Source organism: Puccinia triticina, chromosome 16A (assembly GCF_026914185.1).
Source record: "Puccinia triticina chromosome 16A, complete sequence".
Classification (NCBI taxonomy): Eukaryota; Fungi; Basidiomycota; class Pucciniomycetes; order Pucciniales; family Pucciniaceae; genus Puccinia; species Puccinia triticina.
Window position 1 is genome coordinate 652107 of NC_070573.1, and position 13667 is coordinate 665773.

Genomic DNA, 13667 nt, shown 5'->3' on the forward strand with positions numbered 1-13667 from the left:
TCAAGATGAGCGGCGTTGCCTCTGTACACGATGTGCCTGTGAGGTCTGATGGACCAGTGCGTGCAGCACCTGATGATTAGTAGAACAAGAGATAGTCACGCCAACCGCGAAATACGCCAAACTCACCTATGGATAACAGGTTTGATACCGACTCAGGTGTTTTGCGGAGCGGTCAGTCACACAATGCAAGCCCCTCAAACTAATCGACCTGAGCTCTCTAAACGGCTCGTCGGAGGGAAGTTTGCTGGGCCGGTCTGAGGACTCTTGCAGAGCGGTTGAGAGCGAGCGAGCAAGATGGGCGATGCCGAGGTCAGTGACAGAGGTATGGTCGAGGACGATGGATCTGACTGAATTGCCGATGAGATTGTGCATGTCCAGGGCGCACTGGTGCTCGGGTCCAGTGCAAGAGGAAGGAATGAGGGCGGTGCACGCGTCGAGGTAGCGGCAACAGTTGCGGGGCAATTGTGAGGGATATTCTGAATGGCGAGGCGGCTGAGGCTTGCAAAAACCTGTACGGAGGGCAGTGTTTATCACCGTCTACGGCTCAGACAACAGTCGATATGGTGATTGCCATAGTGAAGCCGAAAATTTTCAAGGTACATACATGAGGTGGGCCGAGTACTTAAAGAGGTGGATGCTGGAGCTGTTTCCCCCCAGGGGATCCGGTTTCGTCCTACCCCCTCCCTGGAGGCCCCCTAAATCATTTGATTAGGCCCCTCCTTGATTTAAAATTTGACCGACACTTTTTTGTGTGTTGCTGCGGCACAGGCTGGAGGGTCATTCCAAGGTGCTTCTCATGAAGTGTTTGGGGAATATTTTCAACGGTTTTTTGGGTTTTGTGAGATCATTGACTTACATTGTGGTCTGAGGAGGTGTTTTGGAGGGTTTTTTGCTAAAGAACACACGCCAAAACTTAGATCTGAGGCACCAAGATTGTGTGAATTCAATAAACTTGGATATGTGCATACAAGTGCATCCACGCGTGGTGTGATGCACTTGCGTAAACTTTGAAGTTAGTTTACACAAGGAAGGGATAATAATTAAGGGTATGTGTAAGTGAGGTACCCTAGGTTATTTTACCCTAGGATAAGAATCTTCTATAATATTTTACTTATTGATTACATAAAGCTGAGTAATTAATTATTTATATATATATTTAATGTTTTTGCGTAGTTTTACATATGTAAGAGTAATAATGTCTCTTTCATATGTAAAACTACTTTTTATATTTTTGTTTGTGTATTGTCACGGTGGCTCTGCCATAGTAGCCAGTTGACAAGAGGGCTGTCCTGTTCCCTGTTCCCCAGGGAAGCTGTTTGGGTCACTGACACAACCATACCAGAAAAATGTATGTATAGAATTTGCAAAAGCTGTTTTCAAGGCACAAACTCCACAACTTGTCATAATCCACGGCAAATAGGCTAATTTTTCACGCAGAAGTGTTTGAAACCCAGTTCTACTGTAAATAGGAACATTGTCACACTAAGGCCCCATTTGGCTGCTGCGTTATATGTCATAAATGGTTGAATTTATGACAGTGCAACCCAAAGTTTGCCCCCTGTTGCCACCAAAACTTTGAGACCCCCAGGGGTTGCCCATCATAAATTTGACCATTTATGACATATAACACGGCAGCCAAACGGGGCCTAAGCACTCAAAGAATATATATCTATTATGGTTAAGGTGTTCAAAGTTGAAATCATAAAATTTTTGAATCATAAAATCATAAAATCATAGAACTTTTGGGTGATAATTTTTTATGTACCCATGTCAAAATATTGCTCTGTTTTGAGTGTTTGGGTGGTACATATTTTTCTTGCTTAAAATTTTATGATTTTATGGTGCTATGATTTTATGCAAGCCAACTTTGAACACCTTAGGTGTTCAAAATTGCATATGCATTTGTCTACATAAGAGTAAAAAACAAATTTTTGCTAGGAGCATGTCAACATGCATAAACTTAAGGTGACATGTCCCAGCTAAAGTCGCAGTTTGGGCTGTTATGTAATTTTGAACGCCATATATGTATATTGAAAGGGCAGAGAATTGTGATAACCAAAGAGGTAATTTGATTTAAGATAAACACATGACCATGTTACAGCACTGGGGCTATGAACAATAATGATGATTTGTTATTGCATTTTACACTACAGAGTTGAGGGTAGGGTAATCATGATGATTTATTAGGGACACTAGTATAGCAAAATGATAAGTCGTATCTCTATTATCATTCTCGCACTTACTGTGCACGTAAGGTGATCACTCGTCGGAATTGTGGAGTGATAATCTGTGTTTATGTAGATGTAAAGTCGACGACGATTTTGAGGATGATTAAGTAAAAAAAGGCGACGAAAAGCCAACATCCCGTTGATACCTGATGTAAAAATCAATCAAAATTGAATCTTATAATCAGCTCAAGTATTGAGTTAAAGTCGAGGTATTCGAGATTTGAAAACGAAAAAAGGACACTATGATCATGAGCGAGTGTTTCTAACAAACATACCATTTCAGGATTTCAAGTGATTGATTACCGATTTGCCCTGGTGCCTTTCAGGGTGATGGAAGGTCGAAATTTTATCGATGAAATAGTCTATTTTTGAAGCCACGTCTTGAGCCTTGGTCCGAGCGAGTGTAGGAGCATCGGGCAAGAAGTTGAGAGGCTGCCAGGCCTTAAAGGAAGCTATGCTAGATTTGAATCGACTTAACGCAGCTGGATGGAAAAACCCGTTGGGGTCCTTGGGTATCACATCGGGTAAGGAATCTTCGTTCTTCTGTTGTTTGGTCTTCAATATGTTTGTCTTTCCCGTGAAACTGTTCGCCTGAGAATGATTGGTGTCTTGGGTGCTCCCAGCTGCGATTTGATTCCTCGGGAACAAGAACGATCCTTTGGCTTCGGTTCCAGTCCTGGGAGATAACGTCGATCTTACCCCTGGAGGATCGAAATTGCCGATTGGAGACGCATTTCCTACTGAAAATACGGCGATATAAAAGATACCCGATAGTAGAATGCTGGTGAAAAATCTCGAGTGTAACATTGTTTCCACCTTCGCTGCCAAGTGCAATATCATCAAGAAACAGATTTCGCCCTGGGTGGTGGGAAGAATTATAAATAAGTTCGATAAGTGAGGCTATTCGGTAAGTTCGACTGAAGAGGTTTTGGGCGGACACCACAGCTAGTAAGAAGGCAGACCTGTGAGATTCCAGATGGTTCAACCAGAAAGCAACAGATTACAAAGAATGCATGTACAGGGGGTTCAGGGCAGACACCGACTCCACCTGGCTCTGCGCGCTGGCACTACATAGATGATGATGATGTGGAAAGGGGATGTATTTACACACATAAAATGTCTGCACATATGGGCAAGCTATATCATTTGCCTTCTTTGGATTGACATCCTCCCAACTTCCAGTCTGAAATCGGAGGAAATCGGCCACCTGGCTTGCAGATTTTGAAAATGGTCTTGGTAAGCACTTTCATTTCGCGGGCTGGGCTATTGTTGGGCAACTCGGTGAAGCTTGATCGGTGCTTATGTCGTGGCATACATATTTATGTGGCACCTAAACTCCATGCGTAGTGCCAGTGGGGGTGACGGGGTCCCGCCGCGACTCCCAGTGCGAGCAGGATTTTTAAAACCAAGAACCTGCCTGTTCAACAAGGAGAAGTTATCATGATAGATCATGATTACGCGCAAAGCGCTCTCCTTGCCGACTTATCTGACTCAACCTTCACCGACCAATTGCGTATTGGCTGTGTATCGAAAGGCTTGGAAAAGAAATGCACTGTTTCATGAGGAGTTTATGATACGAGCTGATAGAGATTTGTCTCGGGTTCAGCTAGGGACCTGGGCTCCTCCAACGTGCTAGTAGTACGTTGGAGGAGCCCAGGAGGGAGAGAGACTGGGCTTTGAGCTCAAGCCTCAAACCTGCTCACACCTATCAAAAGATGACGGCCGAGTCGTTCCTGTGCGACCGACGACCGGTATCAGTGATAACCCAGCCGGTCTGAACGTCAGCCAGGAGGTGCTTCAGGCCACATGGTGCGGCCACCCGAGCCGTCCATTGGAAACTCTCGGGCGAGAGTGTACGATGGAGGGTTTTTTGGGATGTTCACCCGACGGTTTTGAGAGCCGAGCATCACATGGACGCTTTCAAAAAGTGTCCGTATGTCAATGCTCAGCGCAGCTGGCATGATCACCACGGGCCATCCAGGACATCCATTGGTTGGACCGATGGTTGCACCTTCGGCTGTCCGGCTCTTGCGCGGGGGAGTCCATCCTTGGGACGGACATTGTACTTCTCTCGCGTCGGATGGTTCGGACAAACCATCCCATGTACGGACCAGGGAGCGTTCAGCGGATGATTGAAGGACCATCCGCTGGATAGCTCCACACTCCAGCGGGCATCAAAAAATGAGTGGCCCGGCTGGCCAACGCACGTCATTGCTCGCAAGGGGTGTCGAACATGCGGCCTGTGGAACAGTTGGCCTCAAGAGCATGAATCTCCCGACTACGCCATGTCGACAGCACCTTGTAGTAACCTCACCTTCATCACACATAGACTACAACCAACGATACCCCTTCGCCGTCCAACAGTCTATTGGACACTCAGATCAATTGCACAGTCTTGATCAAGGGTGTCCAAGGGTTTTTTTAATTGGTGTCCATTGGACACCCTCATGAATGGAGGGTGATGCACATTGTTTCTTGCGATCATTGGACACTCTCAACCGAGAGTGTCCGCTGGGCAACTTGTTTGGTGTCCATTGGACACTCCGGCTGGAGTGTCCGATTGTCGGAGCGCACGTTTGCGTGAAAAGCGTCCATTGGACACTCCTGGAGGAGAGTGTCCGATGGATGCTATTTTTTGGGCGTCCAAATGACGCTTTGGCCAGCAAAGCGGCACTTGGACGCTTTTTGAAACCGTCCAAGTGATTCTTTTGCCCCTTAGCGTCCATCGGATGCTCTGGGAGCATCCGATGGACGCTTCTAGGGCAAAAGCGTCCATCGGATGGGGCGGTTTCCCAGAAACCCGCCCCGTGGTGTACCCGGGCAATCATTTAGGCGCTTTTCAGTCAAAAACGTCTACCGGACGAGGGCCGATTCCAAAAACTCGATCGGTGGTGTATATAGGCAGCTGCCCACAATTGTTGGATGTGAACACCAGAGTGTTGTCCTTGAGCAATTGATCCCAAATCCGATCTTGAAAACCAACCAAAAAGGACTGGTAGAACTTCTTGTTCAGCTCTTCCTCTGACTTGATGTGATTCTTGGAGACCAGATATGACTGAATTGGCTCCCAAGCTTTCCAACAAGACTGGTAGTTGGAGACCAATGAGAGTCCACCTTTGACCACCCACTTGTCCCCCAGGACTTTGATATATTTCTGCTTTACCCACTTCCACCCTATAACTGAGCATGGACTCCTAGAGCTTTGGCCACGGCTTATAACCCACCACTGATCAGTGTGGCAAGAACCATGCAGATTTCAACCACCTCCACAAAACACACAACCTGACACACATTGTACTCCAACACTCCATCCAGCTCTGCGGCTAGCTAAATATAGGCCTTCAGGAACTGCATGATCTCTGTCCTGTAAAGCTTTAATTACTTGTCTTGCAGCTTGATTGTGACCATCTTGGGTCAGGAAGGAGCCATGGTATTCTCTGGCATGCAGATTGTGGTTGGAGTCTGAAAGGAAACAGAAGCGGATGTAATTGTATACAGGCAGCTCACAGAGTGGTGTCAACGGTGCAACAAATACTATGTATGTATTTGTATATGGCATGTATTGGATTGTTTTGTATAGCATATACATTGTATTTGTATTGTATTTTTTATCCAATACAATACAATGTATTTTTTGCATAATGTATTGCCCTCCCCAAATGTAATATTTTGTGGATTGGCATGGTTGATACATTTTTTTTGAAATGTATTGTATTGTATTGGGTGACCAATGCAATACAAATATGCCAAGACATTTTGTATTCAAAAATAAATACAATATAATGTATATGCCTATACAATACATGTATTGCATTTGTTGCACCATTGGTGGTATGGTTTAACTTTGGAGGGGGCTTACTTCTATATATACCCCTGTGCCCTGCTGGTAACACTAGGAAGAGAAAATTTGGATCAATTGGGATGAAGGTGCAGAGCAGAAAAAACACTGCCTTGACTTAAACAAATAGATTGGAACTGAAACATCTTGATTCACCAAACCAAAGAGGAGGAAAACTGGTTCCGTGCAGGGTGGAGTGGGGAATTGTTTGGAACAGAATGCTATCAACACTGCAACTGTTCCAATCCATGGAATGGTATTGGTCAGTATTGGGGATCAGACGGCCAATACCAGGCAATACACCCAGTATTGGCTTGTATCAGCCCCTGTTCCAATACTCTGTATTGTATCACCCCTCCAATCAGGACCCCAGAGAGCCCCTACCAAGCCGCCTCATGTAACACGTATCTGGGTGACATTTTTTTGCAAAATGCTCCTCATGTAAATCACCGGTGTAAGACTCAAAAGCGGTTGTGAAACCCTTTTGCTGAATGGTGAAGGGTATGATGGAGGTGCAAAACTCTGCCCTTCTGCTATCAGATAACAAGACCCACCAAGCTAAGCTTGGCAAGTTTTAATCAAGTGATAGGTCTGGTCTACTTCCAGATGAGGTTGTTCAATGACAGGTATGTGAAAGATGAGAGTGAGTTCAGTGGTTATTTGCAAATATATGAGGGTTGTGGTGATGTATGGATGTGATGGTAAGTGTGAAGGTGGTATGTAAATAACTGGGGAGTACTGAGCTGAGGAAAAACAACTGGGGGGGAGAGAGCTCCTTATATAGACAAATGTGAGGGATTTTAGCTACAAGGGGGATTCTGTATGAGGGATTTTAGCTGGTGGTCTGCGTACAAGTGGTGTCAGAAGATACTAAATACAGGCAAAAAGTGGGGTGAGAAATGAAAGATGATGTCATACTAATGCAAGGAGTGAATAAATAAAGCAGGGAAATGTCAAATACAGGGGTACCTCATGCAAGGGGTGCATAAAGGTGTCAGACTAATGCAAGGAGTGCAGAAATGGGGTCAGAAGACTGCATGCAGCTGCAAGGGGTGCATAAATGAAGCGGGGACATGTCAAATACAGAAGAAATGGGGTTGGTCCCCTGCATATGCAGTGGAGTTAAGAGGGATAGAAAAGAGTATATGTTAGGCTGTTGCTGAGTATGTGTATACCTGGGAAAGGTGACTTGAGGGGTGTGACAGGGGCTGACCGTGTCCATGAGGGTCCAAGAGGGTGTAACTTCCAATCCAGTGGGGTTCCAGCAACGCTTCCAGTGGTGACTAGGGGTAAAATTGGCCGTTGTGGTGAGCAAAATGGTACAGACAGTCCATGGTTCAAGATCCAGATGAAGACTCAAGATTCAAGTGACCAGTCATCAAGATCAAGACTTCAAGATTATCCATCTCAAATCTCAAGCTCAAGATTGAAGATGTTATGATTGATATTGATGATTGTTGTTGATTTTTCTCTCTGTTCTTTTTGATCCATTGCACCAGCAATGGGTAGTTATGTTATGTTATGTTATTCACGTAATTTGGGTAACGTAACTACCCTTGTTACCTGCATCTGCCCGTTACGTTATTTGTAACGGGGTCTTTGCAGGCCTTGCGTGTAACGTAACAGGCTCTTTTTTTGAGGTCGTTACTGCGCATTATCCACCAGATAACGCGTAACGGGCCAAAATTGGCCGTTATCGGGCGTTATCTGGCGCTCAGCAGGCGCCAGTAATGTAACAAACATCAATATTTATCTGTAACATTGCAGCGGTACCGTAACGCACTGCCGTTACAAATAATGGTAACAATAACGGCTGAAAAATTGTTATGTTACCGTTGCGTTACCATTATTGGCAACATAACTACCCACCGTTGATTGCACCCATCCTCTTATGTTACTCTCCTCATTTTTCTATGTATGTGGTTGATCTTTTCTTTGTGTGTGTTTTGTTTTGTTTGTGTTGTGCAGAGCTTGTTTGTAGTTAGGGATGTGATGAACATGTCTGTGACATGTTCACTTCCTGGAGTCTGAGTTCAAAGTTTGAACTCAGATGATGGGGAGGCATGGGAGTCTTCTGATCCACAAAATACACCATCAAGATTCTCAGATTCTTATCCTCATCTCCTCATCAGATCCTTATTAACCCTCAAGATCCTCATCAGCATCCCTTTCTAGATCCTCAACCCCCCAAACCCGCCAACAAGTCTCACTTACATTGTTGTTCAACCCCCTGTCTCTGGCTTTTCTCAGATCTCATTCATCCTAGGACCTCACAGGAAGGCAGGCTCATCACCACTTTCCCTTCCAAGAACTGCCTACCGCCTGGCACAGTAGGATTTCCACACCGTAGAATAGAGAATGTCAAAATGGACCCGGGTATAATTTACATCGCCGGTACCCGCGTGTTTTTTTCCAAAAACAGGCACCCAGCACCGCATCTGGCACTGCCTGGCGGGTACCAGCGGTACCCGCCAGCTTTTTTCATCAAAAAGGTCACCAAGAGGTGTCCTTGATGACCGGAATGTACGCGTCATCAAGAGGTCCTCCGCTTGATGACTGCCACAGGTTGGTCATTGAGGGGAGGACCTCTCAATGACCAGAAAAGCGATGACCAACCTGGTCTGGTCATCAAACAGGTTGGTCATGGTCATGGAGGGTGCTCCCCCAACGACCAGCACACACTTGCCATCAAGGGGAGTGACAACTCCCCTTGATGATTGCACCAGGGACCATCCTCAATGACCGGTCTATTGTCAGTCATCAAGGGCAGCTCAGAGCGGGCCAAGGGCCGGGAGTCCGGGGGTTACCCAATTAAACCGGCGGGGGAAAGCGGTACTTGGGGGCGGTACCTGGGTACTGCACCGCTTTTTCCAAAAAAACGGGCACCCGGCACCGCCTGGCAGGTGCGCGGCGGGTGCGGGCAGTACCCGCCTGCGGGTGCCAGGTACCGGTTGACATTCTCTACCGTAGAATCCATTTCTGAGTTCCATTTGGTGGTATCTTGAGGCGTATTGTGAGTAACTATGTAGTATAGAAAAAACGTTTGATTTTTCACTTTTCTGTCTACCACACCGGATACATATCTAAATTGGTTTGTTTTTCCAAGATGTTCCTAATGTAATTGATGTATTTTGGGCTTGCCTGGAAAGAAAAACCAATTATTTAGGTCTTGGGTTCAATTCCCAGCCAAAAAAAGACTTTTTTTTGTCTAATTTTGCCCTGGTGGGCCTTTCTCCCAAAAATTCCTCCTCATGTCCTATGTATCCAAACCAGGTCCAAGTGGGAAAACACCAATTTTCCCACATATCCAAAACCCAGAATAAGCAAAATTTACATGAGGCGGCTTGGTTGGGGCTTTCCCCAATCCAATACACAAAGGTCATGAAATTGTCTGTTGGGTGAGCAATCCAATCAACAGTATTGCCAATAAAATCTGTGTATTGTAACAGTTGCAGTGTTGATGCTATCAATGCAGAGTAAGAAAATGATAATTATCAGTTTTTGCTTTCTGAAGAGTGATAAAATTGGAGCTTGCAAGAAAAGCAGGAGATTGGCTTGGCTGATAGCAGACAAAAGAACTGGATCATTCACTCTCAGGGGCTTAAGTGCCTAAGCAGGGAGACTTGAGGTGGTGCCAAAGTGCCAACTCACTTGAGGTGGGGCCAAAGTGCCAACACAAGGATTCAGGATGGTCAGGACCAATGGGTTGAATTACTTGGAGTCTAAATAGCTTAATATATAGACTACATACACATAGATCAACTTGGGGGTGCAATGATTCAAGCATAATTAATAAGGAAAAGGATTCACAAGCATAGCGGACACATGAAACAGGTGACAAAATATCAAAAAGAAAAAATGGCTGGGAGAGCAAAGAAGAGTGAAATTCCAACAAAGAGAAAAAAAAAAAAACAGAACAAATTGGAAGAAAAATGGATCCTCCGTTCCAGCTGTCTCAGAAATCCTAAGACAAAACTGTATATTGGGAGGTAGCTGGTTTGATCACAGCTTGGGAAACCAAAAGCAGGAACTATAGTAGAAGCATATGGAACTATGTAAATATATTAACATCCAGCAACTGCTTGGACAAGGTTTTCCAAGCAGTTAATTTCACAGTGCCACGCTGCCCGGGTGCTTTAGTTCTAAAGACTGGACTTGTGGTTGATACATGCGGGACGGCGTCCCCCCTCCTGTTGCAGAGGGACTCATTACATAGTAGCTAAGTTAGCATCGCATGGTCCTCGCAGCGCCAACGGAAACCACCGGGCATACAGATCACCAAGCAAATGTTGTCCGGCGCGACCCGTGGTGTCATGCCGGCATGAGTACTATCCCCCAGCCGCTCTCAACGTCGGGCAAAAACTTGCAGTCTATATAAGTGTGTAACAGACTCTTATTTATTTGGAGCTATGTATCTCGCTAAGTCTGCGCAATAGTTATTACTCCTGAAGCAAGGTTTCCCTTGATGTGGTGTATGAAGAAATACAATTTTGCAAGCTCACGACTACAGCATGCAAGGGTTTTACGGAAGTTCGAAGTCAACAAATGTGTTTCATTAACTTTGCCGGGATTAGTATTGCTTTTCCACGTGGCCGCCTGTGGCAACCTATTGCACAGCTAGCTGGGCTAATCTACACCATAAAATCCTGCCGCCAGATTAGAATTTCTCCAATCGACCTCTATTCTTCGCCCCCCAAAAGTTATTAATCCAGTCGACAATGGACAATTATTTACAGTCATAAGAATATCTTAGCGCATACCAGTAAAAATAAAGAAACATTTCCTTAAGATGAAGTACCCGTGGGTCGTTTCTATTGGGATTAACCTCTTGATAAATTTAGATAACTGTCCACCCACCGTTCTAGCAGCCTTGCGACCAAACGAGTTGGTTTCCCTACCACATGGTCCTCAACCCTTCGTGACAGGACACCCAGCCCCATTGACCCCGATGGGACATCCGCTAAACAATCAAATGCCCGTGTTGGGGCAACCAGCACTTTATTCACATTTGACACCAGAAGGATTTATAACTTACACTCCGGTTCGGGTTGCGCAAAATTATCACACTGTGCCGTTTGCGGGGATGACCTATAACGGCTTTGTACCTCATGCAATACCTGGGCCCTTGACAACAGGGGCAAACTATTATCCTGCTCCGCTCTTGCCGATTTTTGGATCCGGATATTCGCCAGTTCCAGTGTCTCCGGCGGGGATGGGGTTGGATATCCCGCAGCTCCAGTGGTCGGGGTGGGGTCAACAGGCTGGGCCCCTCTACACAGCTGATCAGCGGATGCTCTTTCCTGAGGCCCAGCTTAGACATAGTTCGCCAAATTTGCCACCTTTTGTGCAGACGGCACCTCGTGCTAACCCTCCGGGGCAATCCGTGGGACTGGCGGTAAATAATTCAGGAGATCGAAGGATTTACCCGCAGGTTAAACAAGATGCAGGAGAATCCAGCCATCAAACCCGTAGCTCAAAAGAATCCCTCACCTATTCCAAGCTTCCCAAAGAGGATGGGTCGTCGAGTATGCAGAAAAAAACAGCCAAGGCTGACTCAGAGAGGGGGGAAACAGTTCCAGAACTGGCTGAATCACCTTCGCATCAAAATGAAAATTTGTCTGGCTCTTCATCTATTGCAAAACATACTAAGTGGAAGTCATCTTCGCCTACAACCTCTAGAAAACTCGGGACTTCTAAGGGCACTGAGGTGGTGTCAGAAGAGATCAGAAGCTTGACCAATCACAATATGGAGTCTGATAAAGAGGAATACCAGAATAATAAGATATCTGGACATGGTCAGACTCAAGATGCTAAATCCTCAGTGGTGGATAAAATTCTGACAGGTAAAATAGAGCTAGACAAGGTTCCAAATATTCCAACCACTGATCAAGACAAACGTCAAGGAACAACTGACAAAGTACAAATTGCTTCCCCAGAGGAGCCCAAAACTTCTAACAAATTTTCAACTGATATAGAGAACCCAAAAGGGGGACCTGATTCCAAGGACTTCCAAGTAGCCAAAGATGGAGATGGGAAAAACCATGAGTTTGACAGATCTGGAACCACTAGAGAGATAGGAGAACAGGACATGCAGATAATATATGAGTGAGCCATTCAAAGTGGAATCACATCACTCTTGTTACCTTGTGAAATATTACAAAACAAAGCTCTGATAGACTGCTGAAAATTCTACTTTTAGGAAAGAGAATCCTTCTGTAAAATTGGAGAAAACAAATATTGAATCTGTGCCGAGGAGGCAAAGGTGAAAATTTCTGTTGATTATCTTCTGAAGTCATTCATTTGGATTAATTGTGATGCTCTTGCTGTGAAAAACTATTGCAATTTATTAGACAGCCAGGGAGGAAAAAGGCCAAAAAAACAAAATCATATATGGCAATTTTAGGAGAAGATTTGAAAGAAATCCAACCAGTACCTGAGAGAGAGATGGAGGAAATCAAACCAATAAATGAGTAAGTGATTTTTTGTACATTTGGATATTCAATATATACACAACCCCTCCCCCCCCCCCCCCCCCCCCTATCCCCAACCGGATGAAATACCTGCAAACTTTCATGGTGTTCTGACCACAAAGGCATCCCAGGGTGGTGTTGTTCAATCAAATGTCTTGCTTTTCTCAAAAGTAGGACAGCAGCTGACTTTTACAGACCTATGGTTAAAATAGAGCCATGAACAACAATGTAGAGAGAGAGGAAGAGCATATTAAAGAGCCAGAAAAATCACAGGAAGAAAAGGCTAGTTTTACTTTTGTTTTGTTTTGAGATCTAAAGTGAAACTCATCCAAGCTGATTGGGTTTTTTGAAGATCAAGCAGGGAGGTAACAAATCTGAATTACATAATGCAGTTTTGAAATCAATACCAAATGAAGTTGATTGCAATGAGAAGACAGAAAAGTGAGTCATCAAAAGTATATTTTGAACATTCAAACCTGACTTATGAATTGTGATTGTGAAAAATTAAAACTACAGAGAAGAAGATATCCCTGCCAAAGCAACAAATACAAGAGTGATAAGGTGAGTGTTACACTGATTTCCTTTGAGTAGCTCTTGGTAATCCTCTCTGTTTTCAAAATTTCTCTTTATTAAAAATCAAAGTAACAAACAGTTGAAAAAGCGGCTCAAGAAGAAAAAATTGATGATTGGCCAGGGACATACTGTGAGCCAAGAAAATCTTGAGCACAGGATGAAGTTCCAAGGACAAGACCCACTCCTGGTATCCCAGCTGAGGGAAACCAAAAAATTGCAAGCAATTGAGGGGTATGTGCAAAATTATCATCTCCATGCATTTGTGAAAGTTTCTGAATCATTATATGTGTAAAATCAATAGTATCACCAATGAAAATGGAGAAGTAGAAGAAACATTGGAGGAACAAGATGCAAGTACTTTTTGCTTACTTTTATCCTCTTCTATCAACTTATCTTATCATGATATCTTAAAAAAACAATTTAGGGAAATCACAAAAATGGACTTGAAAAACCATTGAATTCACTTCCATTAGAACCAGCTTTTCAGGATTCATTCAATGAATCTCTTGAACTTATCTATTATACCCAGCTATTTCCTAGAGTTTTTGGTCATGAGAG

At 44.4% G+C, this 13667-nt stretch overlaps 1 protein-coding gene across 1 annotated transcript; it reads right to left on the minus strand.

The window, feature by feature from the left end:
- Positions 1 to 2507: 2507 nt before the first annotated feature.
- On the minus strand, positions 2508 to 3068 carry PtA15_16A78 (uncharacterized protein; the record flags this gene model as incomplete). Its single annotated transcript, XM_053164156.1, has 1 exon — positions 2508 to 3068. One exon carries the CDS (start codon positions 3066 to 3068, stop codon positions 2508 to 2510), a length of 561 nt encoding a protein of 186 aa, XP_053027727.1.
- Between the last annotated feature and the right edge of the window lie 10599 nt (positions 3069 to 13667).